At 43.0% G+C, this 26289-nt stretch overlaps 1 protein-coding gene across 1 annotated transcript in view; it reads right to left on the bottom strand.

The window, feature by feature from the left end:
* LOC122452136 (selectin P) overlaps positions 1-25945 on the bottom strand; it is a 43706-nt gene extending 17761 nt beyond the window's left edge. Inside the window, exons 1-8 of the mRNA XM_043485557.1 lie at positions 25813-25945; positions 14038-14128; positions 11624-12010; positions 7271-7378; positions 6325-6510; positions 5415-5600; positions 2761-2946; positions 1968-2153 (exon numbers count right to left, since the gene is read on the bottom strand). Coding sequence (XP_043341492.1) covers positions 1968-2153; positions 2761-2946; positions 5415-5600; positions 6325-6510; positions 7271-7378; positions 11624-12010; positions 14038-14128; positions 25813-25815 — 1333 coding nt within the window. The 5' untranslated portion in view covers positions 25816-25945. The remainder of the gene's footprint in view (positions 1-1967; positions 2154-2760; positions 2947-5414; positions 5601-6324; positions 6511-7270; positions 7379-11623; positions 12011-14037; positions 14129-25812) is intronic.
* Between the last annotated feature and the right edge of the window lie 344 nt (positions 25946-26289).

Raw genomic sequence — 26289 nt, 5'->3', positions numbered from 1 at the left:
CCAGCTACATCCCTCATCTCATCCATTTGTCCAAAGACCTGGTATTTTCCACCACTTGAAAAGTCTTTCTGTATTCAGTGTGGGGGTGAGGAGAGGGGAGAGGAAGACAAGTCAAGAAGCCTCTGAACTGTAAGGACAAATGGGGCGGGGGGCGGTGTGGTGCCATGAGTCGGTTTGCAGCTTTTTTGTGACTTTGCCTTCTGATAGCTGGGGTAGGAAGGTGGGTGTGGGGGTGTGGCTTTGGAAAAGGAAACTGATAACACATTTTGGGGCACATTACAACAGCTAGTAGGTTGCAAGCCTCATGGTACCTTCCTGCCCAGACCACATTTGGGTATTTCACATGATGCTCTCTCAGCAGCAAGAGGAGAAAGTTCAGTCAGAGTAAACAAAGAACTAAAAGCGGAAGGGAACTAGAAGGTCACAGGAAGCCGTGGTGAGTGTCAGCCTCCCTCCTGTGAAACACCCACAGGCAGGCCAGTATGGGGCAATTAACTGTAATCTGTGCCCTGCACAGCCCAAGGCTGTCCGGAAAGGTGCTGTGCCCTGGAACGCCCTCAGGGACTCCCAAGTTCTTCCCCACAGTCACGGGGACTTCGTAGTGCATCCAGGCTTCAGCGTAGCCAGGGTGAGAGCTGAGGGCCCAAGGTCACAAGCCTCAGCCTGGTCTCTGCAGACCCAGCTCAGAAGGTGGGCTCAGCCCTAGCCCCCAGGGCTTGCCAGGCTCTCTTGTGTCTGGAGATAAAGACCATGCAGTTCTGTTGAGTTGGTCAGCCCCTTTGTTCATTCATTTGTTCACTCTGTGTTGACCTAACTTAATAGTAGTGGGCGTGTGTGTGTACTTGTGTGTGCTTATGTGTGACCTGAATAGCAAGTGGTTTCCTTTTCATTAAAAACATGTATCTGTCTGCTTTTACTCATGCTGAAAGTGGGCACAAGGTGAAAAGCGAAGGCAAACAATGCAGAATTGTCTAGTATTTTCCCTATCTAATTTTATTATTAAACTTATATATGCCTCATGAAAATACTAATTGTGTGGAGGGGAAAGTGGAAAAACATTGGAGGAATTTATACAATAATGGAGAAGCATAACCAGTGTCTATTTAAGGGTGGGGTATTTTGGGGACAGTATGTAAGAGGATTTTTTTGTTTATTTATTTTTCTAGAGCTTTTATAAATACAAATGTTATCTTTTAAAGGTAGGGTTTGCCATAAATATAAGTAAATAATTGGGTAGAAAAAGGAATGGGGAGTATAAGAAGTGTATATCTATCTTTCAATTTCCAAACCCAGATGATCAGAACCAGTTCTATTTCATTCAATAACTGGCTTTATTTTATATCAAGTGAAATGCAGATATATATGATTATACTGAATAGGTACTTTTTTTCCTTCTGAGAATCCTGTGACTTTGCATGTATAGATTAGTTTCTTTCTTTTCATCACTCTTCACTTTACTCTAAGTGGGTTTCTCCAATCTTATTTGCAGCCAGTACCTGTAAATGCTGCCCCTCCCATTCTCCTATTAAACCCACGCGTTACCCACCATCCCACCACTATGTGCTGTGTTTCCTAGGACTAAAGTGCCAGATTAGTCTTGGAAAAACATCCTGGGACTATCTTTTCCCCTGGCCTTGTTTCTAGAGACTATCTTTAGCCAAGTGAGAACAGTGAACCTAGTCCATGATAGGGGCCTTCAGATCCTGGTAAAGGCCCCACGGCAGAGCTGGCAGCAGCCTTTCCTGCTGTCAGATATCCCATCGCTTGTGGTATCTGCCAGCCCGTCAAGGCCTCTGCACTTGGGATCCCCATGTGACCCAATAATAAGGGCTTCCTGTTGATAGTGTTTATTCATTTTCCAGTCCATTTCAAGTTTCTGTCCCCTAGACAGTTACCACCTTTTAAATACAACTTTTTAAAATAAGCCTACAATTTGTTTCTAAGACACTGGAAAGAGTTCATCCTACCTTGGCATTCTGGAAAAGGAGCATCCCAGTTCCCCGTATCCAGGCATTGCAGCACACTTGCTCCCACCAGGAATGAACCTTCATCGCAGGTAAAGCTACAGGTCGACTGGTACCTGAAGTCACCAAAGGGATGTGAGCAGTTCACCCGGACCTTGTTTGAGGTCGGAAGATCCTGGCACTGCAGTGCTAAGGAGGGAGGAAGCAGGGAGTGAGGAAGGAGTAATACACAAGTACTCATTGATTCCCACCCCTTAACTCTTTCTAATGCCAACAAGAGGGATCTCTGAATTAGGCATGTTTAACCAGGAAGATGAGAAAAGTATCATATAGTCACAATGCCAGTTGAATGACTTTATGAGGAAATGCCGAGTCATTGTTAAGCATTTGATAATATGCATCCATAGTTTTAAAAATATCGTAATTTTGGACCCAAGAATCGATGCTAAGTATGTAACAAGGTGCATATCAAAAATCAATTTGGAGAAATTTTATCATATCATTTGTGAGAGCAAAATACTGAAAACAAACATAAATACCACTAAGTTTTTATCATTTATCATAAGTGAAAGTCACTCAGTCATGTCCGACTCATTTCAGGATGCTGTAATGAACATGTCCCTTAAGACTGCCTTCACTCACTACTTCATCCTGAGTGCCCAGCACAAAGGGTCTGGCACAGGATAGATTCTCAGTGAACGTTTGAGCAATACCTGAATGACGGAACTAAATGTAGATGCTGATGCCTTTAATAAGCCAAAAGGCACGGGAGCAACACTATGATGTCACAGTATACCTTGACAGACAGGGGCTGGCGCTGTCCACTGTCCCGAATCAGCACACCGAACTGTGTCAGCTCCCCTCAGCGTGAAACCCTCAGCACAATGAAAGCTACAGCTGGTGTTGTACTGGAATGCTCTCGAAGACGGGGAGCAATCCATGCTTCCATGGACAGGACTCTCCAGGGGCTCACAGGCAATGGCTAAATGGAAAAAGTGATTGTCAGAAACTGGGCGATAGAAGGGCTCGATTCTTTTGCAGAAGAGCCCCTCAAGAGATCATGCATCTTTTGACTCACATTATCAGTATATTCAGAACCCCAAATCCTCCTTTTTCCAAATAGGGAATCTTCCTGGAGCACATTCCCTCTTTGCCTGGATTGCTCACCTGCCTTTCAAGTCTCAGCTTACACTACACTTTCCTTAAGAAACCTTCCCTGCCCATCCCAGCTCAGGGGAGAACCCCTTCCAGCCTGCTCCTACAATCCCTGTGCTTGAGCTCTTCATGCCCTAGTATAACTCTGCCCCTTAGACTGCAGTCTCCTTGCAGCTGATGTCAGTCATCCAGAGTTGTATGCCAGAACCTGGCAGTGTTTGGGACATTGAAGGTGCTCTTTAAATATTCATTGAAAATATTTGTGAAAATTAGATCTGTAAGGAGGAGATAGAGACAGACTGAACTTCTAAGGAAAAGGCTAGAACAACATAGCTTATTGTTGACACTCTAATACCCAGCCCAATAAAAGGATTCTAAATGAGCCTTGTTTCTGGAACACAGGATGTCATCCTAAACAGACGTCGGTTGCCAAGTGAGTGTGCAGCCCAAGGTCAGTTCCTGAGCATAATTAATCCCCGAGTGACCTCAGTTCTGATAAAGGCTGATTTCCTCATGCTCTTCCGTGACAAAGCATTTCATCTCCAGAATACTCCTGGAGTTTTTCAGAGTACAAAGACTGCACACAGTGACCTTAGACCTCTGGGTTTTACAGAATCAGAGTATTTAAGTTCCAAAGATCCTCTAGCGTTTCTCTCTAACTTTGCAGATTAAAAGTGAGGTTTAGAAATTTTAAGTGTCATCCCTAAGGTCTCATATGTAGACAGTAATAGAGCTGGGCTTATAATTCAGGTCTTCCAGGAATTCACTTATCCAATATTTAATTTCCCGCTATGCTATTCCCCATTTTTGCTTTATTAAGATGCGATTGGTGTGAAGTGTGAGGCAGTTGCACAGAATGCAGCTTCGCGCTATTAGGTACCTGCCTTGGATTGTATCACAGCCTCTCAGTGTGGTGTTCCTTTGATCCTTTGTCAAAGACTGCCACCAAGGACTATGCTGAGCAATCTGTCTGTGTATCCTGATAGCCACTGTTCTGACTCTGTCTGAAGTATAGCAAGGACACTGACCCACAGCTTCTAGACACCAGTGAGGCAGGCAGGGAGAGAAGAGGCAGAAACAAAGGCTCTCTGCAAGGTACTTTATACATACTATTTAATTGTATACTTTTAATATACATCACCCTTATTAAAGCTCCTTGCAATTCATAGTTCATATCACAGAAGCTCCTTACAATTCATAGCTCATTTACCAGAGGAGAAAACCATCCCTCCTGGGGGCTGAACAACCCATTTCAGGATCAGAGCCTGGAAAAGGTCATGTTGATATTAAAAGCCCTTGATCTTCCCCACTGTGTCATGACTCCTTGCCTAAATAGGCAGCATGAACTTATACTTCCCAGTGGACTGGGGGTTGCTGATGAAAAAATCCTACCCTTGAAGGCTGGCAAGGGTGGGGTCTCCCAGCCAGGGCCAAGGCAGCAGTTTGTCCTTGCCCCTCACTCGATGGCAAGGTTTGCATTCAAATTTGCAGCTAGAGCCACTGCAAGGGAAATGAGGGGATGGATACAGTCCAGGATTCCTTTGGTAGGGGCTTCCAGGAACTCACACTGCATAGCTGGACAGAATCACCAAGGCCATAGAGAAAGGTACTGAGGAAGGAGAAGAACCATGCTTACAGCTGGGAGAGCAATGGTGAAACCACCTCTGGAAATCTAAGTGGAAGCAGGAATCTGTAAGGGTCAGGAGATCCTAATGATGTTAGTCCAGACTTGTAGAACCAAGCTTCAGGAGGACCTAAATCTCTTTAAAATAAAAGTTTCTTTCAAGACTCCTTTATCAAATGTCTTCGATCCACTTTACTCTAAAAACCTCTCCTGGTAGGTCTTCTAGCATCTACTTACAGATGGAGATGTCACCGTTCCATCTTAGGTGAAATTTGTGAATGAGGTCATTCTGAAATTACTTGAGGGCAGTGAGTTTTGGGGAGAGGAGGACTTCTAAATTTTGTTTACAGTCAGTAGTAAAATCAGCCTCTTGTTCTTATAGAGCCTGACACTCCTTTCCTATCCCAGATGAACTGACTGAGTCGCTTGACTCTTTGCGACGCATGGATTGTAGCCTGCCAGGTTCCTCTGTCCCTGGAATTCTCTAGCAAACCCGGGTCTCCTGCACTGCAGGTGGATTCTTCCCTATCTGAGCCACCAGGGAAGCCCCCAGCCTAGCTGAGTGGTAGGTAAAAGGAGAGTCAAGTTGTGATTCAGGCTGGTTTCATCTGTGCTCCCAGCAAGAACCAGGTGCAATGGACATGATACATCCCCAACCTCCTGGAACTCACCTTTACACACCGGAGTTGGCGCTGTCCACACCCCCGAGGCTGTGCACTGCACTACCTCTGGCCCAACTAATGCGAATCCCTCTTCGCAGCTGAAGCTGCAGCTGGACTGGTGCTGGAATGCTTTTGCGGAATGGAAACAGCTCATGCTTCCTTGCTCCGGAGACTTCAGAGCCGGACACTGGACAGCTAAAAACAACCACAGAGCAATGACATGAGGCCTGATGTCACGCCAAGCACCTTGGAAACCTTAGGATGCTGCAATAGCTGTGTGTGTGTGTGACTGTGTGTGCATGCACTCAGTCATGTCCAACTCTTTGTGACCCCATGGATGCTCCTCTGTCCAAGGAATTTTCCAGCCAAGAATACTGGAGCAGGATGCCACTTCCTACGCCAGGGGATCTTCCCAATCCAGGGGTCGAACCTGTGTCTTTTTCATCTTCTGCATTGGCAGGCGGGTTCTTTAACTACAGCACCACCTGGGTAGCCAGCAATAGCTGTCTACACCTTCCCAAAGTGTTAGGCAAGGTGATGAACTTGGTTGGTAAAATGGTACTTTCAGTAACTGTTCGGAAAGACCCAAACATCCTTGCTTTGTTTACTTTTTAAAGAAGCAAGGTGAAATTATCAAATTAATAATACCCAACCTCTGAATCATTATTGTACTCTGTTCACTTTGCAGTGAACAAAGGGAAGGGGACCTTTTTGTAATGCTTTTGCGTGAGAATCAAGAATTAAACTCCCTCACTCCACAGATGAAAATTAAAACTACTGTTACTCTGGTTAATGGGCAATAGTAATAAGCAGAATGTCCCATTTAGTGTAGATCTTCTTGTTTTTCAGATTGAGAAAGCCTTTTGTCCTCTGAAATTCTAGTTGTCAATGAGGATGGAAAAGAATTGGGTGTACATACCTGTGCACTGTGGGGGTGAATTCGTCCAGATTCCAGAAGCCAAACACTTCAGCTCCCTAGGTCCGTTCAATATGTACCCTTCAGCGCAGTGGAAGCTGCACTGTGAGTTGAAAGAGAAGTTTCCATGAGGGTGACTGCAGTTCATGTGCACATGTTGAGGAAGGTCAAATTCGCCACACTCTCTGACTGTAAGAACAAAATATTGATTTCTTTCTTTGCACATTGGAAGACAATGTCAGGTTTGCTAAAAGCTGAAACAGTTTGCATGACCCATCTCCCTGGGTATAACCCATCTGGTTATAACCCTGGGTATAACCCATCTCCCTGGATATAACCCATCTCCCTGGGCTTCTAACCCAACCTGTTCATCTTTACTTTGTTCCTTTGTATTGATTTGTTTTGTTTGTTTAGTTGCCCAGTCGTGTTCGACTCTTTTGCAACCCCATGGACTGCAGCCCACCAGGCTCCTCTGTTTATGGAATTTTCCAGGCAAGAATACTGGAGTGGGCTGCCGTTTCCTTCTCCAGGGGATCTTCCTGACCCAGGGATCGAACCCACATCTCCTGCATTGGCAGGTGGATTCTTTTCCACTGAGCCACCTGGGAAGCTCTTGTTGCATCTTGGGAAATGATCATACTTTCACTGGCGTTTATTTCCAGCAAACAAAATTAGCCTGAAAGAGTTCTCTTTGTTTTACTGTCCTTACATTTTCCCTTTTAAATTTTGCAATTTTAGGAGGAAGTGTTCACTCTAAAAATAAAGTGGTTTAACCCCGAGTGTGTGATCGGCCAGTTTGAGTGGGGCAGACTGACAGATGGTCCTCTCTCGAGGACCTAGGACTAGCCTGTACCCACTGGAGAGTCTCCAACATGGTGATTTACTTCCTGGCATCACCTCTAGCGCAAGACCATGGACCACGTTGCTATCACCAGAAGAGTGGGCTCACCGTATTCACACTCCGGTCCGTAGAACCCAGGGTAACAGGAGCAGGTGTAGTTTCCAATGGTCTCAATGCACTCTCCTTGTTTGCTGCAGGACATGTCCTGGCAGGAGGCTGTGTGGATACAGAAGAAGGGTCAGAATCACAGACACAAGTCTTAGCCCCACTTGGGTAACCTTGAGCTAGTCAGACAACAGAAAACCACAGCGCCCCCCCGGAGAGCCAGCCTGTTCCCTGTGAAGGGTGCTGTAGGAGCCTGCTGGAGCATTGCTTGGCTTCTATTTTTTAAATTTTTGATTAGAGGGTAGTTGTTTTACAATGTTGTGTTGGTTTCTTCCATACAGCAGTGTGAATGAGCCACAGGTATACATATGTCCCCTCCCTCTTGAACCCCCTCCCATGGCCCCCCCACCCCACCCCACCCCACCCCACTCCTCTAGGTTGTTACAGAGCACTGGCTTGAGCCCCTTGTGTCCTAGAGCAACATCCCACCAGCTCTCTATTTTACGTATGGTGATGGATATGCGTCAGTGCTACTCTCAGTTTGTCCCCCCATCCCGCCCCCACTGGATCCCCAGTCTGTTCTCAATGTCTGCGTCTCTATTCTTGCCCTTACTGGTTCGTCAGTACTGCCTGACTTCTGTTTTAGGCTGTATTTAATGTGGCCTAAAGAGGGGTTGCCATGTGGGGACACAGAGGGACAAATGGTGCGACCAGTAGGTCGGTAGACAGAGGAGCTCCTCTGTGTGGTGCAAAATAGGCTGTGGCTCTTAACCAGTCACACTCATAGAGTTGTGTTCTTATGGAAGCTCCTATGACAGATGTCACAGCATGGAGGTTACGAACTAGATGAGGGGTGGCAGGGGTCACACTTACATAATCAGAACCCATGCCCCACCCCCTACTATTATGTGACCTCCAGCAAGTTCCTTCTTTGATTCCAACCTGTCTGAAGTTAGGGCCAAAGCCTTTCCACTTTTTGCCTGCTTTAAGTCAATGCCCAGCACCACATGGCAGAGGAGTTGAATGAGATGTTTAAGACCTACTCGTGATCAAAGACGGAGAAGGCAATGGCAACCCACTCCAGTACTCTTGCCTGGAAAATCCCATGGACGAAGGAGCCTGGTAGGCTGCAGTCCATGGGGTGGCGAAGAGTCGGACATGACTGAGCGATTTCACTTTCACTTTTCACTTTCATGCATTGGAGAAGGAAATGGCAACCCACTCCAGTGTTCTTGCCTGGAGAATCCCAGGGACGGGGGAGCCTGGTGGGCTGCCGTCTATGGGGTTGCACAGAGTCGGACACGACTGAAACGACTTAGCAGCAGCAGCAGCATGACCAAAGACAAATGACCTTATACGGAGCTGTGTCGTAGGTCTGAATATATGAGATTTAGATGGTACAGAGCATGACTGGCCTGCCAGGCCCTCCTCCCTAAGTCTATGCCACTTGGATGACAGAATAGAGAAGGACAGAGTTTCCTTTCTGCACGAGACTCTTTGAGGACATAGGCACTGAGCACCTGTGGTTGGATTAGTATTAGAAATGATACTACAAAAGCACTGAGTGTCTGTGTTGATGAGGTCATAGCTAAGAACAGGTCTGTGGCTAGGCTGTTTTCTGGTAGTGTTTCCTAAGCCTGGCCACACACTGGTCCACACTGGGGTCTATCACAAGAGGAAATCCGTATGTCACATAGCGGGTTGTGCCATCTGATCTCTATGTTCCCTCTCAACTCTCAGACACTGTAGCTCTATAAGCCTTGCAAGGTTCTATAGCAGTAAGTTCCCATGGCAGCCAGTGAGTTTGATGAAGCTTCACTGAACCCCTGGGAAGCATTTCAAGTAACGAGAAGATGCAGAACAGACTTCCTTGGTGGACCAGTGCTTTAAGACTCTGTGCTTGCAATGCAGGGGGCCTGGCTTTGATCCCTAGTCAGCGAGCTAGATCCCTCATGCCCCAGCTAAAAGATTCTGCATCCTGCATTTAAGACACATTCAGCCAAATAAAAATAATGAGAGAGAGAGAGAAGATGCAGAAAGCAACAGTAGTGCCTGTTTGGCCCATGTTTTCCCTCCTACTCACCTTGACCTACCAGTGCCCTACCCGCCTGCCCTATACTCTTGAAACATAAAAGTTTTGTTCTGACTGTAGCTTCCTCAGGCTCTCAGAACGCTAAGAATGGAAAAACAGCCAGGTTCTGTATTCTACTCCATTTCAGGGTTTCCAGGCACGTTAGTAACTTATATACTTCTTGGACCTCCAGGAAAGAACATAATGGTGATTCGATGAATCATTCTTTTTTTTTTTTTTTTTTTTGACACCTTATTCTGAGGTCTAACCAATCCTGACATTTAGGGAATTATTCCAACTTAGTTATCTTGTTGCAGGGTAGCGTATGTATCTATTTCTCATCTATCTCCCACAGAGAACTGATGGTTCCCTCCATGCTTTACCTCTTGGATGGAGAAATATCAGTGATAGTGGCTGCCTAGAGTATCGTGTTAGTAGAGATGGAAGCCAACTGTGTTCAGGTATCAATTAGTGACATCTGCCATTGTCGCAGGCTAGAGGAGTAGCATTGTTCCTTATCACTCATGCCAGTAATGGTCAATCTCTGTTCTTACTGGTAACTTTTTGCAAGTTTTTTTGAGGAAGACCATGTTGCGGATACAGATGCTGAAGTCCGAATGGGGAGGGGAAGCAGTGGCATGCTGCAACATCCTCGTGGCAGCCAAGACAGTCTGATCAGAGTGGGTTTAGGGAGCTCAAGCCCAGGAAAAGTAGGGAGCTGACTAGGAGATCAGTAGGATGAGCTAGCATTCTGGTAATGTCCATCCTGGCCTATAAAAAACAGGTCATTGTTTTCTTTGTTAATATAATAGTAAATAAGTTACTTATAAAATGAGATCTGTCTACATGACAATGTGTATATGGATGTGTTTCCCCTCGGCTAGTGCGAGGAAAGGGAGAAAGTACGGGGAATGCTCTGTACTCTGCGTTCTGTTCCATTACTGCTGAGGGCTTCTGAGGGGAGGTGTTTATAATCTAACATAATTTAGAACATACACAGCAGAGGGTGGCATCTGGTAGATGATTTATTGAGGAAGAAGCTTCAGAGTACTCAGGACTCTCTTGCCCAGGGCAACCCACACTCTCACTGGCCCTAGTGTTCCTGTGCTACCCAGGGCAGGGGATGGGAAGTCACTCCATCAGAGAGATGGAATCAGTTCTGACATGAGGTGCATGGCTACCAGAAGACCAAGCTTTCACACATGTCTGCTCACTCTGGAACCTGGAGAGTAGAGGATCAAATATATTCACAGGATCTCACTTTCCGTTACCTCTTACCTTTCCTCACCTCTCACCTCCTACCAAAGTCAAATAGACCCGGAGATATGCTGTTTTTGGAGGGAATCTGTAAAGCATTGTCATCCTTGGTTATGTTCTCAAATTGTCTACCAAGAATGCCAAGCCAAGAGTGTGGTCACATATATGGCCAAAAATACCACCTTGGAGTCAATGTGAATTTGAAACTGGCTCCATCATCAAGGGGACTTCCCTTGTAGCTCAGTTGGTAAAGACTCTGCCTGCAGTGCAGGAAACCCAGGTTCAATTCCTGGGTCAAGAAGATCCCTGGAGAAGGAAATGGCAACCCACTCCAGTATTCTTGCCTGGAGAATCCTATGGACAGCAGAGCCTGGCGGGCTACAGTCCATGGGGTCGCAAGAGTTGGACACAACTTAGTGACTAAACCCCACCACCGCCCCCCCCCCAACATCAAGAAACTTAGAACCTTGAGCAGATTCCTGAATAGCTTTGAGCCTTTCCCTCATTGGCTAAATGAGAGTTGTATTTGGAGCTGATTGGTGAGGTTTTCATGAAGAAGAAATACAACTAATACTAAATGGACTAATTACATAAACAAATAATAATACCTGGAACATACCGATTATCTGTAGGTATTAGTTCCAACTGTATCTCCTAGAGACAAAGCCAAATTCTCTCTCAGTTTCTTATTTACAGTCTCTTATTCTAGGGCCCAGTGATGCCAAAAAGCTCTGGACATAAATTTTAGGAGACCAAAACTTTCTGAGCATCTATTTTGGCCATTATAAATTATAAGGGTGGACTGAATGATATTAAAATTTCCCTCTGGCATCAAAAGGCCAGTTTTTTTCTAATCTTGATCTTATATTCTTCAAGATGCTCAATAATGCTGCTTGACTGACAGTTCACTCTTTGTTTCCATGTCCCTGACTTTGAGACTCAATGTTATTCACTCAGGGGCTATGTTAATGAACCAGGGAAGGCATATATTTTTAAACAGGTAGATTTTAGAGTCGAGAAGCCCCTACCTCGATAGCAGAGTGCTCGCTTTTTTTTCCAACAGGGCTCATCATTCCACTTGCCAGGGGCTGACGGACTCTTGATGTAGATCTCCACACAGTCCTGGTTGTTCTTTTTGTTGTTAGGCTCATTGTCAGCCCAGTTCTCAGCTTCCTTAGTGAGAGTCTTCTTGGTTCCCACCCAGGTCCACTTATTGTCGATCTTTCGAATACCAATCCAGTAGTAAGAGCTGTAGTAAGGTACGGTCTCATTGAGATAAGCAATCTCGTTTTTATTCTGGATGGCCACTAAATCCGTGTAGTACTTCTGGCAGAATGCCCGGGAATAATTCCATGAATATGATTTATTGCTATAGTGGTAGGTCCATGCTGATACTTCTTTCTGGTTCATTAGCTCTAAGTAAAGGAGAGTGAGGATCAAGTTAGCATCCCTAATGAGAAAGAGGTTGTGAGCATAAGTATACTTCTGTATAGTCAGATGAGTCTGACTAGAAGAGAAATACCAAAAGCATGATCCTTTTATGTCTAATCTAGTTGTTTTTAGGAAAAAGAATGGTTTCCATCTTTTAGTTATAAGTATGGATACACTTTAAGTCAGAATAAGAAAATGTGCTCTTCTAGACTTGTGGACACAGTGTGGGAAGGAGAGGATGGGACGAATTGAGAGAGTAGCATTGAAGCATATTCATTTGTATGTGTAAAATAGATTGCTAGTGAAGTTTCTGTATAATACAGGGAGTTCAACTCAGTGGTCTGTGATGATGTAGCAGGGTGGGAGGGGAGGGGCGGGAAGGAGGTTCAAGGTGGCCGAGGATATATGTATATTTATGGCTGATTCACATTGTTGAATGGCTGAAACCAATACAACATTGTAAAGCAACTATCCTCCAATTAAAAATAAATTTTAAAAAAAAGAATAAAAAGGTGTCCTCTCCTGAGGATCTTTGGTATTAATATTAAAGATTTTGAATTACAAAGTACCAGCATTGAAAGGGACTTTACAGGCCATCTAACCTTCTCCTTTTAGAAATGTAGGAGACGTTAAATACTTTTCCCAAGCCCAAATTAAATGACATGTCAAAATGTCTTGATGGCTGCCTCATATCTACAGGTACTGCCTCTTCACATGGAAAATAAGATGCTTTATGATCTGGAGCCTACCTGCTGGTCCAGCCTCATCACCCACCCATATTTACTTTTCTTTAGCGAAAACAGAAGTCAGGCACTTCCATGCCTTTGCACATGCTCTTCCTTCTCCTCTGGCTACCCTTTTCTGCTTAGGCTTGGTAAACTTTTCCTCCACCTGCTTTCCATGACTCCTGCAGCTGGGTTTGGTGTTCCTTCTTCCAGGCACCCTGTCTCTATCTGCACCTCCCTCACTGACAAGCTGTTGTAACATCTGTTTGTATGACATGGACCACACCTGCTAGATTGTGACTCCAACGGGGGTCTCTTTTTACGTCTGGCTTCTTAACACCAAGCGAAGAGCTTGGCACTAACCAGGCATATTCCCTGCATACTTGTGGAGTGAAAACACCAGGTTTGTGGCAGAGGCTCATTGTCTCTCCTGGGGTGCAATTTTACACTCATCCCACTACTCCGGGCTGTTTCCCTTTGATAAATTGCTCTACTTCCTCCATCTCTGCTTACTCACTTCTTAAATTAGCACTTAAAACAGGCCTTTAAAAGAAATATTTATGAAATCAAGTGAAATAAAGAATGTGCCCTTCAAAAGTATAAAGGGCATTAGGACACAAAGTAAGTGTTAACCTAGCCAGTGGGAGCTCACCCCCACCAGAAGAGGCCAGTTCCCAAGTGAAGAGGTGCACAGTGTAAGCAATCAGGCCTGGAAATGGCTCTTTTTCCTGTTTATGAGGCCTTGCTCCTAATCAGCCCTCTCCTCAGCTGCCCACATGACTGTCGGTTCTGTTTACCTTCCCTCACAGGCACCTGTATGGCATTGTTTTGCTATAGACTTTATTCTGATATCACCAGGGCTGTATTCTGACTTGCATAGAACTTTGCCTTCAGAATCCCCTTCCTCAGAAATAAAATTAAAAATTTTATAACTGCATTGGTATAAAGATGAACATATTAGTATTACATGTGAAAACATTTTCTTTGGCCTAGAAGAAAATGATTTCTAAAGAAATTACAGCATTTTTATGGGTCTCCAAAAGTAATGCAGGCCTGTGTCTATTGAGTCTAATGCATAAATTGGCCCTGGGTGTATTTTCATATGTTCTCCCTGAAGCCTCTTCTACCAGTATGGTGGTGTTGGAGGCATTTCCCCCCATCCAGGAATCTGGGCTTGGACAGTCTTCCCATGCCTGACAACAACTGGCTACCATCCTTAACTTTGCCCACTTGGAGAAGTTACCCTAATCCCTGAGGACCAGGTGAAAGATTAGCATAAGATTTACCTAAGATCAGGACACTGAAGCAAAGGAGTTGGACAGTTCTGAAGACCACTCTCTGAAATCGCCAGTTCCAGATGGCTTTTGGGCAGCTGGCCTGAAACAAGAAAACTTCCTTTTAGTGTCCATATGCAATCAATGTGGCCAACCACTTGTGCTTAATAATCATGGTCTTGAGTGACCTGTCTGTTTCCATTGGGGGTGGCTCAAGCCTTCTGCTCCATTTTTATTTCTCACTACTCTGCTTAAGTCCTCTCCTAGTTGAGCTTTGCATCAAGGCTCAGAACAAACTTAATTTCTTCATTCATTCAACAAATATTTATTGAGTAACAACTGGTGTCACTAGTATTTTCTTTTATGATGCATTTTGTAAAATTATGTTAAAAATACTATCATTATTGTTATACAATAATCTCCCTTTAAAAACTGGTATGCCATACTCAAGAGTAATAGGAAGTCTCAGAAAACCTCCCTGATCCACACAGTTGTCTGGCCTGTACTTTGATGCACAGAACATCAATTAATCATGCTGCACTATGCCATCTATTCTGTATTATTGATCTATGTTTTCTTGCTTTACTATTTTAATAGATGTCTATAATATCATTCAATGCTTAATGCATGTGTGTAGACATATATAATTTTTATTAATATATGAATAATAAGCTTATTCACCTTGAATCTAGAGCAAGGGTAACTTTTCATAAGCTCCCTGATGTTGGGATTTCATCAAATTTATTAACATGTTTAAAGTGTTTTTGACTGTGTGGATCACAACAAACTGTGGACAATCCTTAAAGAGATGGGAATACCAGACCACCTGACCTGCCTCCTGAGAAATCTGTATGCAGGTCAAGAAGCAACAGTTAGAACTGGACATGGGACAACAGACTGGTTCCAAATCGGGAAAGGGGTATGTCAATGCTGTATATTGTCACCCTGCTTATTTAACTTATATATAGAGTACATCACACGAAATGCCAGGCTGGATGAAGCACAAGCTGGAATCAAGATTGCTGGGGGAAATATCAATGACCTCACATATGCAGATGACACCACCCTTATGGTAGAAAACGAAAAAGAACTAAAGAGCCTCTTGATGAAAATCAAAGAGGAGAGTGAAAAAGTTGGTTTAAAACTCAACATTCAGAAAACTAAGATCATGGCATCTGGTCCCATCACTTCATGACAAATAGATGGGGAAACAGTGGAAACAGTGACAGACTTTATTTTGGGGGGCTCCAAAATCACTGCAGATGGTGATTGAAGCCATGAAATTAAAAGGTGCTTGCTCCTTGGAAGAAAAGCTATGACCAACCTAGATAGTGTATTAAAAAGCAGAGACATTACTTTACCAGCAAAGGTCCATCTAGTCAAAGCTATGGTTTTTCCAGTCATCATGTATGAATGTGAGAGTTGGACCATAAAGAAAGCTGAGCACCAAAGAATTGATGCTTTTGAACTGTGGTGTTGGAGAAGTCTCTTGAGAGTCCTGTGGACTGCAAGGAGATCCAACCAGTCCATCCTAAAGGAAATCAGTCCTGAATATTAATTGGAAGGACTGATGCTGAAGCTGAAACTCCAATGCTTTGGCCACTTGATGCAAAGAACCAAGTCACTGGAAAAGACCCTGATACTTGGAAAGATTGAAGACAGGAGGGAAGAGGACAACAGAGGATGAGATGGTTGGATGGCATCACCGATGTGATGGACATGAGTTTGAGTAGGCTCCAGGAGTTGGCGATGGACAGGGGAGCCTGGCGAGCTGCAGTCCATGGGGTCACAAAGAGTTGGACACGACTGACTGACTGAACTGAACTCAACTGAACTGAAAGTGTTTTTAGGCAAATAAGTTCTGGAGATGCTCATCCAGCACCCTCATGTTACACATGAGAATACTGAAGGTTGGTAGAGTTGAAAGCAACACATTGAAAATGACAGAAACAGAACCTAACTTTGAAACAAGAACTTTTGCCACTCTACTTTTTCTCTTTTGTAAATCTCCAGGTTTTCAAACCCACCCTGCGTTGCTGTTGGAGATGATGGAATATGTGACATGCCCAAGCCTGGTTGCCACATCTGTGCTCATCTAGAGCCACCCCAGCAAAACCACCAACATAAAAATCATGCATTTGTTTTCTACTGAAGCTATGTTGCTCTTCAGCCAGATTGCTACCTGAAACCCTTCCTAGATAGAAATTCTCAATTGCCACAGTCAGACTCCAGAGATGGATGATGTAGGGTCTACGGGGGTAAGTAGTGGTTGTGGTGGTAGCGTGTGTGTGTGTGTGTGTGTGTGTGTGTGTGTGTGTGCGCGCGCACAGTGTATATGTATTGTTGACTTCAGTCAGACCAGATAGTGTGGGGCATGTAACACAAATCAGTGCAAACCTTCCATACAGCGGGGTTATCTTTGTATAAGAAGTCTGGCACTTTTCTACCTAGAGTTTCTGAATATTGGCTTTGATAGGCAGGCATGTTTTGTGTTCTTACTAGGATGCTAATCGACTGGCCACTGCAGGACCTATTATCAAATGTTGAGAGTATCGTCATGTTATGATTTATGGTGCTGTTTCTTTGCATAGGAAGTATGGTGATAATCCCCTTAGTAGGAACTTAATCGCACAGAGTTCTCTGTGGATTATATTGTATCGCCAGTTATTGTTATACCACTTTCAATTCAGTACCCAACGCGTGTCATGCCAGGTGCTATAGCAGCAATCTTCAAATCAGAATGAGCCTGGCTTCCCCAGGGGTACATAAGCAGGGAGAATTTAAGTAAATCTCTGTTCAGATTCCCAACTTCATCTTCAACATGTACACTTCCCTAAAACCAATATGCCTACAAATGTATCTACTTCTTCCATTTTACAAAAGAAATCACAGCTTTTGTAACCTGACTCTTATTCATCATTAGGCTTGGCCTCTGTATGTAAAAAACATCCGATATGCCAAACAGAAACCACCCAAAGTGTTGGTGTAGATCTGACAACTTGAATGCTTCAAATGATAGTGAAACAAATCTTTTTCAAGTCAAGGAGTTTTCCATTTCTCTCTTTTCATTAACTTGATTGGGACATGAAACTTGGAAGGAGTTCAAAGAATTGAAGCTTCCATTTCCATTTACTTATTCATATGAATAAAGGTCCTTAATGTTTAATAGAGTCTTTACAACATGAAATATAGGAATAGAATTGATGGTGAACTTGTTTGACTATATCAATAAATAATATTCACACAAGGTTACATGGATAGGGAAAAAGCCCCTCTCCTTATGTAGAGATGTGTCTTCAATACCATTTTAAATATGGAAGTTTAAGTTACTTATTAAAACTTATAGTATGTTTATGCTATTTTTAAATTATGTACTAAAAGTAATTGTCATGCTAACTCAATCAAAAAGGAAAACATTTAACACATATAGATTTATGATTTCATAAAATTGAATCTTTTACATTTCAACTTAATTATATTTTTATTTGTATAAAAATATATGATATAGTTATCAATAAAATAAGCTTAAGATGTATTAGGTTAAAATTCTGTACAGGAAATGAAATAGGTATTAAAGAAGAGACAACAAAAAAGAAAAAAATATAAACTTCCCTATTATTAGGAAGTAGTTTGTGTTTTTTTAAGTGATAGGTGTTATCAGATCATTGTGGTATTTATTCCATTGGCTAAACTCTAGGAAATGATGTAACATTTATTGTGAAATGCCAATTTTTACAATTCACTGGAAATTCCTTCTTTTATTTTAAAACTTATGACTAAAACTTTAGCTCTCCACTTAGAAGGGTTCAAGAGGTTATATAATTTTCCAGGATTTTGATGGGAGGCAAGTACAGAAGCAAAAATAATGCTGGTGAAGAGCACAATAATGTAGCTAATGAGATTCAATATTTGACTTTGAATCTGCTGGCTTTCTCCCAGGTAAACCAGAGGATCGTAGTGTTTGTCATCTAGGGGTGCTCTTCCTGTGCCCTGAGAAAGTGATTTTCTTCCTGTGGAGGGTATTTCTACAGGTTTCTCTGGCTTTGGGGCCAGCTCAAGGAAGAGTGTTGTAATAGTGAGCCAGTGAGGCTCCTACCCCCGTCTGCATTTCCAAGTCCACCCACTGTCCCAGCAGAACTGTTTTATGTCTTGTTTGTGTAAACTTTTCAATATGGTTTGGTTTAGCAAAATAGAGACAGAGAGAAAGACAGTGTGTGCTGGTTTTAAACTTTTTAAGATTTTAGAGGACTGGCAATTGCTTCTGTTTAAGACACAACACCTGAGAAAGGAAAATACAAGTCATTGTATGTGTCTCCTGCTTTAATCTGACCATCCTTTTCTGTTTTCTAAAATCACGATTATACCAAGAATCACCTCTCATTCTATAAGAGCGGCAGGAGACTGTAAAGATGACTACCGACTCAATTAAGCATTTCCCCAGCATTCTATAGCAGGTCTGGGACTACCGTCACTGCCTATCACTGAGACTCAGTGAGTTCAGATGATCTGCCGATGCTTGCTCACTGGAATGTATGTTGGCTTAACACAGTGATTCTTTTTTTTCCTCCTAAATTTAATTTTTATTTTATCTTGGAATATAGTTGACTCATAATATTGTGTTAGTTTCAAGTGTACAGCAAAGTGATTCAGTTACGGATATACATATATCCATTCTTTTTCAGATTCTTTTCCCATATAGGTCATTACAGAGTGCTGAGTAGAGTCCCCTGCGCTGTACAGTAGGTCTTTGTTGGTTATCCTTTTTATATGTATAAAGCACAGTGATTCTTATTCTCACAGAACTCATGAACTCCTTTGAAAGTCTGAAAAAAGCCATAATCAGGATTCTTTTTTAAAAATTGCACACTTGCAAAAAAAAAAAAAAAAAATTGCACACTTGCAATTTTTCAGACAATTTCAGAAGGCTCATGGACTCCGAGAGCAAATCTCTGTGTTAACTGTAAGACGCTCCTTGACTCATTGGCAGCTGACAAGCATCTGCTGTGTGGGTGTGGAAGATGAATGATGCTTAAAAGCCTTCCTTCGAGCAATAATTTTCCTCTGAAACTTCCTTGGGGTGAGGAAGCTTTCTCACGTTTGTCCCTTCTCTCACTGTCACCTTTAGGACAAAGCAGCGCTAGATCTTGGATGGTGAAGAGTTAAGGGCTCTGTCTTGATGTCTGTGACTAAGCAAGTGCTGAAACACCAGGAAATACCTCCCGAGGAGAAGCAGCCGTGTGCTCTGCTCATTTTTGCTTTAATATTCTTTGGCAGCCTGCATCAAACCGGAAGTCACTGGGAAGGAGTCTGAGACCAGGTTATTGGAATAACATCCTGTGCCTGTGTAAACCTTCATGAAAGCTGCTTTCCACTGTGCTGGTCTTTAATTTTACTTTCCAAAGAACTAAAAGTGAGTGTGGGGTGAAGAGAGAGGCAGAGACAAAGTAGAAGGGGCAGGAAGTGTTTCTTTCCCCTCGACCTTTGCATAGAGTTTTTAGATGCCAGTAGTAATCCCATGTCTGCCAGCATGCCAGGTGGCTGACAAAGTTGTCAGGAAAGGTACCACAGAAAGGTGATTCTGTTGTCCTGCCTATGTTGTAGACCACAGCCTTGCACTTTAGAGGTGGAACCTTCAATGTCTCTCCCTAGACCCCCTGTCTTCTGCTTAGGTCCTGTCTGATTCTTCTCTGTCCTCTGCATTTCAGTTTTATTAATTTCCTTGCCTCCTCTTTCTTCCTCAGCCTCTAGTCCCACCAGCCTCCAAAACAGCTCCTGCTGACTTTACCACTGACATCCCAATGACCAACCCCGATGCAGTTTTTCCATCATTATCTTCCTTGACCATTCTGTAGCAATAAATATTACTGACTACTTCCTTTTGCTTAAAATGCTTCCCTGGTTCTTCTCTTGCTTCTATTCTGACATCCTGAGTGATTGTTCTCAGTCTTTTCCCGAATCCACCGTTAACACTCTGCCTTCACTTGCAGAGACAGAGATTACCCTAGGTTCCTGCCTCCAGGACCCTCTTATCTTATCAGTCTTCTGCTTTCCTGAGGCCTCCTTATGATCATCTGCATGTCAGTGGCTCTCCATCAGCGTCTCCACCCCTGACTTTCCTCCTGAGCATGAAGTTTGCAATCCAAATGCAGAAGAAACCTATTTGCACTCAGCTGGAGAGAGCGGCTGGCAGAGCCCTCTTAGGACAAGGGCTATGACTTACATCTGAACCCCAGCCATAGTAGAGAACAGATGCTTACTGCTTAATAAATGTGTTACAGAGGGTTTCCCTGGTGGCTCACTGGTAAAGAATCTGCCTGCCAAGATTGAACTTGTGTTCAATCCCTGGTCCAGGAAGATCCCACATGCCAGGAGCAACTAAGCCTGTGTGCTGCAACTATCGTGACCAACTAACTGTGGTCTAGAGCCTGGGAACCACAACAAGATGAGACACCACAATGAGAACTTATGCACTGAAGCGAGGAGCAGCCCCCTCCCCGCCACCTGCTCTTTGCAACTAGAGAAAAACCTGCACAACCATGAAGACCCAGCACAACCATAAATAAACAAATAAAATGATATTAAAAATATGTTACAGATGAATAGATGAATGAATAAATGAAAAAATAGCAAGGGAGTGACTGAAAATCACATGGAAGCATGCTGAATGAAAAAATGTTGGAAAAATGTGATAATTAGAATTAAGTACAATAGGGTTACAACAGTGATTGTATCAAATTTAAAAGTGTATTTTATGGGAGGTGGGAGGGAGGTTCAAGAGAGAGGGGACATATGTAACACCTATTGGCTAATTTATGTTGATATATGGCAGAAATCAAACCAATATTGTAAAGAAGTCCTCCTTCAATTAAAAAAAAAAGTGTGATTAGGTAGAAGAGTATAAGAAGGCTGTGCAAAAAATATGTTCTAGGCACTTTGTCTCATTCTCTTAGAGTGTGAGAGAAACAGGGGCATGATGGCTCACATCCCATGTGAGAGAACAGAGGAGCAGGACTGACTCACTGAACTCCATGTGGGTGGCTTTGGGGCCAGCTCAAGGAAGTGTGTTGGGCCAGTGGCCAGTGGAGGAGAGGTAGAGAATTCAGAGCCTACCATAGCTGGTGTGTCTCGAGAAAGCCTGGAGAAGCATCAGATAGCAGCAGCTCTTAGAAGAGGGAGAGGAGACAGCAAATTCCATGTAACTTTCTGGAGTGGGTGTGTCCCTTTGAAAGGCTCCTGCACCAAAGAGGGCTCGTATAAAGGATGCATGTTCTTATTATTAACAGTATCCCTGACCCAAGCCCCACAACCTACTTGCCCACAGAGACCCTCAAGTCCTCCATCCAGTAGGACCAGGGAAGGAAGACCAAGGATTCCTTCACATCAATCTGCCATCAAACCCTATGGACTTTACCTTTTGATGAGATACCTGGCCATTCTCCAGATTTCCACTTTACTGTTGCAGCACTAATTCAGACATTATCACTTCTTTCCCGGACCAGAGAAATCATCTTCCCCTTGATCTCTTCTTCTCAAGTTTACCCATCTCCAGTTCTTTATCTCTAATGCCATCAGAATGATATTCCTAACACAAAATCTGATCATATTGCTTCACTACTTAAAGTCCATCAGCTGTTTCCATTCCCTGAACAATACATACCAACTTCTTAAGATAACACTTTGAGGCTCTTCAAGATGAGGCTTCCTTTTATTTATCTAGTCTCATCTCTTGCCATTACTCCTCAATTACCCCTCTCCTCCACCACAATCCTACCATGCATTTATAACAAGACATCTTGTACTTTTCAGAATATGCTGTATGTTCCCTATGTTCTTTTTATGCCCAGAGCACCCTCTCCTTCTGTGGGTGCCTAGCTCTAGTAGACCAAGAATCTCCTCCTTAAAGGAGCCTTCCCCATACTAACCTCTTCCTCCCCACACCAAGATAGGCATGCCCTTGTATTGCCTGTGTTCTTTCCCACTACTTATTTCAATAACTATCAATTTATTAAGTGCCTATAATGTGTTAGGTGCTGTTCCAGGCAATGGCATTAAAATGATTAAAAAGATACAGTTCCTGTCCTCATGAAATGTACATTCTATGGAAGACACACAGTGAAGCAAACACCAATACATATACAACAGTACTGAACAAGTATACATAAAACACAGAAGATAGTGATAAGGGGTAGTTAGAGAATTAAAGCCAGGTTATGTGATAGAGTGATGGGGTAGTGACATTAGACAGGAGGGAGGTCAGGGAAGACCTCTCTAAAAAGGTGACATTAAGACTGAGAGCAGAATGACCAGAAGAAAGCAGTGAGAAACAGGAGGAAGAGCATTAAAGATAGAAGGAAATGCTAATATGAAGGCTTTAAAATGGAAGGAAAATGTGTAGTGTTCAAAGGACGGGAAGAGAGCAGTGCAGCTGGAATGGAATGAACAAGGGGAAGCAAAGCATGAGATGATGCTGGGGACAGATCACTCTGGGCTTTGGGAACCAAAACAAGGAGATGAAATTTTTGTTCTAAGTGCACGTCAAGTGGGCAGCAAGCAGATTTTAAGAGAGGGACTGATGTGGTCTGATTGCTGCTGAAAATTGAGAAGTCCTGGGGGTTAGTTGAAAAGGAGTTGGTTTATGGCCAAACTGTGTGAGTCAGAAATACTGGTTGCAGAAGGAATCCAACCGCTAGGGTTTTGAACAGAGAAGCATCCTGAATAGATGGTGTTTCTCTCTCTTTCTTTTTAAAAATTTGTGGTAATAATCTGCAGACTTTCAAATTAAAAATGTAGCAAGTCTGTGCTCAGTCTGAGTCATGTTTGATTCTTTGTGACCCCATGGACTTCAGCCCACCAGGCTTCTCTGTCCCTGGGATTTCCCAGGATTTCCATGGGATTTCCCTTCTCCAGCAAGTCTACAGGTGATTTTAAACAAATTATTTCTCTTCAACATTTATTTACATGTATTTCTAACATACTGCTAGGTATATGCTGGGACACCAAATGAGTATTTGCAAATGTTGGGTATTATAATATCTACAAAATCAGTTTGTTTCATCTTAGAAATTTCCTATGGGAAGGAAAGAAAATTAAAGAGGGTCAGTAGGAATGCAAAGGTGGTAGGTAGATATGAGAGTCATTGAGGAGATAGAATTATGAAACTTCTTGGTGGCAGAGTTGAGATTTTCTAGGTAGTACAGCTGATCATATAGTTTCCTTTAAGTTTCTGGCTGTTGGTGGTAATATAGTATAGCTTTTAGTGGCCCCAGCCTAAAGGCAGAAAATGAAACAGTGAAACAAAGAGGTCTAAAAGCCAAATAACCAATAGAAATAAAGACAAGAAGGAACCCAGGACATCAAAACTAAGAATCAAAGCATATGTATATATTTAAATCAGACTCCTGATCACCATTATATAGGGTGAAATATTAATATTAAAAATAAAGTAACATACTTAAAAGATTTTAAGTCATCTGGACCTTCACTGAACTATATCTCTAAAATATAAAGGATTCATTTTGTGTATTTGACTTTATAAAATTTCTATTTTGTTTTTCAATCAGAGAAATGAATTACTTAGAAGACCATGTAATAAATGCCATTTATGAAACACCATATGCTACCCTCTAGGGTCAGGTCTAGGGTCTTTTCCCAGGGCTGCCTGTTGAGTAGTAAGTCACTTTGATGTTTGGGGGTTTGATTAATAAGTTTCCACTTACAAAATTCTGAAGCTGAACTTTCTAGGAGCTAGCAGCCAGCCCAGGAGAATATGAACCATTTAATTACATTTTGAAAAAATAGGTAATGAAAGGAAGAGTAAGAACTAGAATTAACAGACCTAAGATGGTTAAACCTACAATGCGGGAGACCTGGGTTCAATCCCTGGGTTGGGAAGATCTCCTGAAGAAGGAAATGGCAACCCACTCCAGTATTCTTGCCTGGAAAATCTCATGGACGGAGGACCCTGGTAAGCTACAGTCGCATAGAGTTGGACACGACTGAGTGACCTCACTTTAAGATGGTTAAAAGGCATAGATGAAAGTGAACCCAGACCTCCTCTTTAGCCCACTGATATACCCTAATGCTGGCATAATTTAACTGTAAGTTCCCTATTTAGAGCTCCCACACTCTGAGATCCATCTGGTTGAAAACGCCCCAGCAGATAAACCTTAACATGTTTCCTCACATCCTAGGGTTAATTGAAGCCATTCTGAACTTGAAGTTGAATTTACATGCAGAGTTTGAGGTTCCTGAGTCCCAAGAGACAAATGTGCTCTAGGGCAAAGGAAGAGGTCTTGTCTTCAGAATATTTAAGACAATTCCAGGGCTGGAGTTCTTAGCACTTCATTGCAGAGTCCCAGCCTAGTTCCAAGAAGTCAATGGAGAAACTTCTGAGCTTAAAACATAGGAGGTGAAAGGGTGGGGTTCTTAGACATGGAAGTTTGGGGACCCTCTGCAGTCATCCATAAAGCTCAATGTTTATGTGGATGTCTGACACTGTCGTCTAGGAAAGGATTCGAACCTTTCTTCAGAATCTTAAAGAACTCCATGATTCAGTCTGTTAACATTCCTCTAAAATAAAGGAGGATCCCAAGGAGAATAGATGAGAGAAAGAAGTAACTGTTCATTCGTTTAAGTTGACCAATTCAGGAAAAATATGCAAGAGACAAAGAGATAAAAGAAATCTACATGCTTACATCACTGGAGTTCACACTCAGAACAAACTCAAACTCCTTCCTCTTCTTTTCATCATCCTTTTATCCCTGTTCAACCCAACCTGGAAAATCCTCACTAAAGTGTTTGAAAATTGTTCTATGGTAAAGCAAAGAAATGGGGGTGAATTGAATATAAGCACTACTTTCTTCTGGTATTCCATGGAAAGGGGCTCAAAAACAGGAATAGCCTGCTTCCTCTCTAGCCACAGACTAAAGGATTTTAGACCCTAGGACTGTATGAGATACACCTCATAAGTCAAGGGTAAAACTGTGTGTTTGTGTCTTATTTAATGAGTTCAAGAATGCCCTTTCCCTTGGATCTTCTCTGGATTTCAGATCCTACAAAATCCCAAGAATCTTCTCTTTCTCATAACAATAATAGCTAACGTCTACTAACCCACAGCTATATGCCAGGCTCAGACCTACTTGTTTTTCAGCTTATTTAATCCCCACAATGATGCTACAAAGTAAAGTACTATTATTCTGTCCGTTCTACAGATGAGAAAACTGAGTCACTAGCAGGAATGAGAGTTATGACAGAAATAGGAACTGTGTGGCTAGTCCACATCAGTCCCAGCAGACTCCTAGGGCATAGAGAAAGAAAGGGGAGCTGGGATGAGAAACCATTTGACAGTAGTCTTGTACCAGGGCACTTGCTCAGCCTTGCATTCAACCCGGACAGAAGAGCAGTCCTGGAGAAGAGTTGAGGGTTAACCGGGATTTGCTCCAAGAGAGTCCCTGTAAGCCCTGCTAGGAAAGACAGTGGCTGTGGAGCAAGAGGACAGAAATTCAGATCCAGACCACATCCAGTCCAACAGTGCACCTTAGGTCAAACACCTAGCCTCTCTGGAAGGCACAGTGGCTTCATTTGTAACATGGACATAGCAACTCAAAAGCATGCTGGGAGGGTCAAAGTGGGCAGCAGGCTTTGAAATTCTTACAAACTCCATGGGGCTACTCAATGTAAAAATCCATAACTACTGCTATTCCACATTTTAGAAATCCTTACCTGCCTAACTCAGCTCCAAACCTCTTCCACCCAAACACTTCCCGTAGCAAAAAGAAATGAACTTACCATTTCTTTTGCGACACGGCTGGCTTTCTGCTGTCTGTCCGGCCCAGACTTCTTATAATCTCGCTGCCACCCCTCAGCTGTCAGGCTGTTTAGAAAAGCACTTCCTATTCACTTTCCTGAAAGTCACCACAGCCCTTCCCACAAAGTTAGAATGTTGATAATACAGGAGCAATGCTGGCAACTTAGAAATAACAGTCACTGAGGAAGGGGGAGGGAGGGGGGGTGCAGACTTCCATGGGAGGTGGTCTGAAGACAGACAGGGGCAAGTGTGAATCACTCCTGGACATTCCAGGGTGGGTAGTGCAGGAATCATACCCACATCCCCCAGTGGTCAGGTTTCCTTGATATGACCTGTGATAAGTTACTCCAATTTAAGATCATATATCGGAAAACACACTTGGTCTTAATCATTAATGTAAATTTTCCAGTTACTGTAAAATCTCAGTGAATGTTTTCTATTCCAGCAGCTTTCTGAGC

The sequence above is a fragment of the Cervus canadensis genome, chromosome 13 (assembly GCF_019320065.1).
Source record: "Cervus canadensis isolate Bull #8, Minnesota chromosome 13, ASM1932006v1, whole genome shotgun sequence".
Classification (NCBI taxonomy): domain Eukaryota; kingdom Metazoa; phylum Chordata; class Mammalia; order Artiodactyla; family Cervidae; genus Cervus; species Cervus canadensis.
Note: the sequence above shows the minus strand (reverse complement) of the source record. Positions and strands in the feature narration are given on the sequence as shown.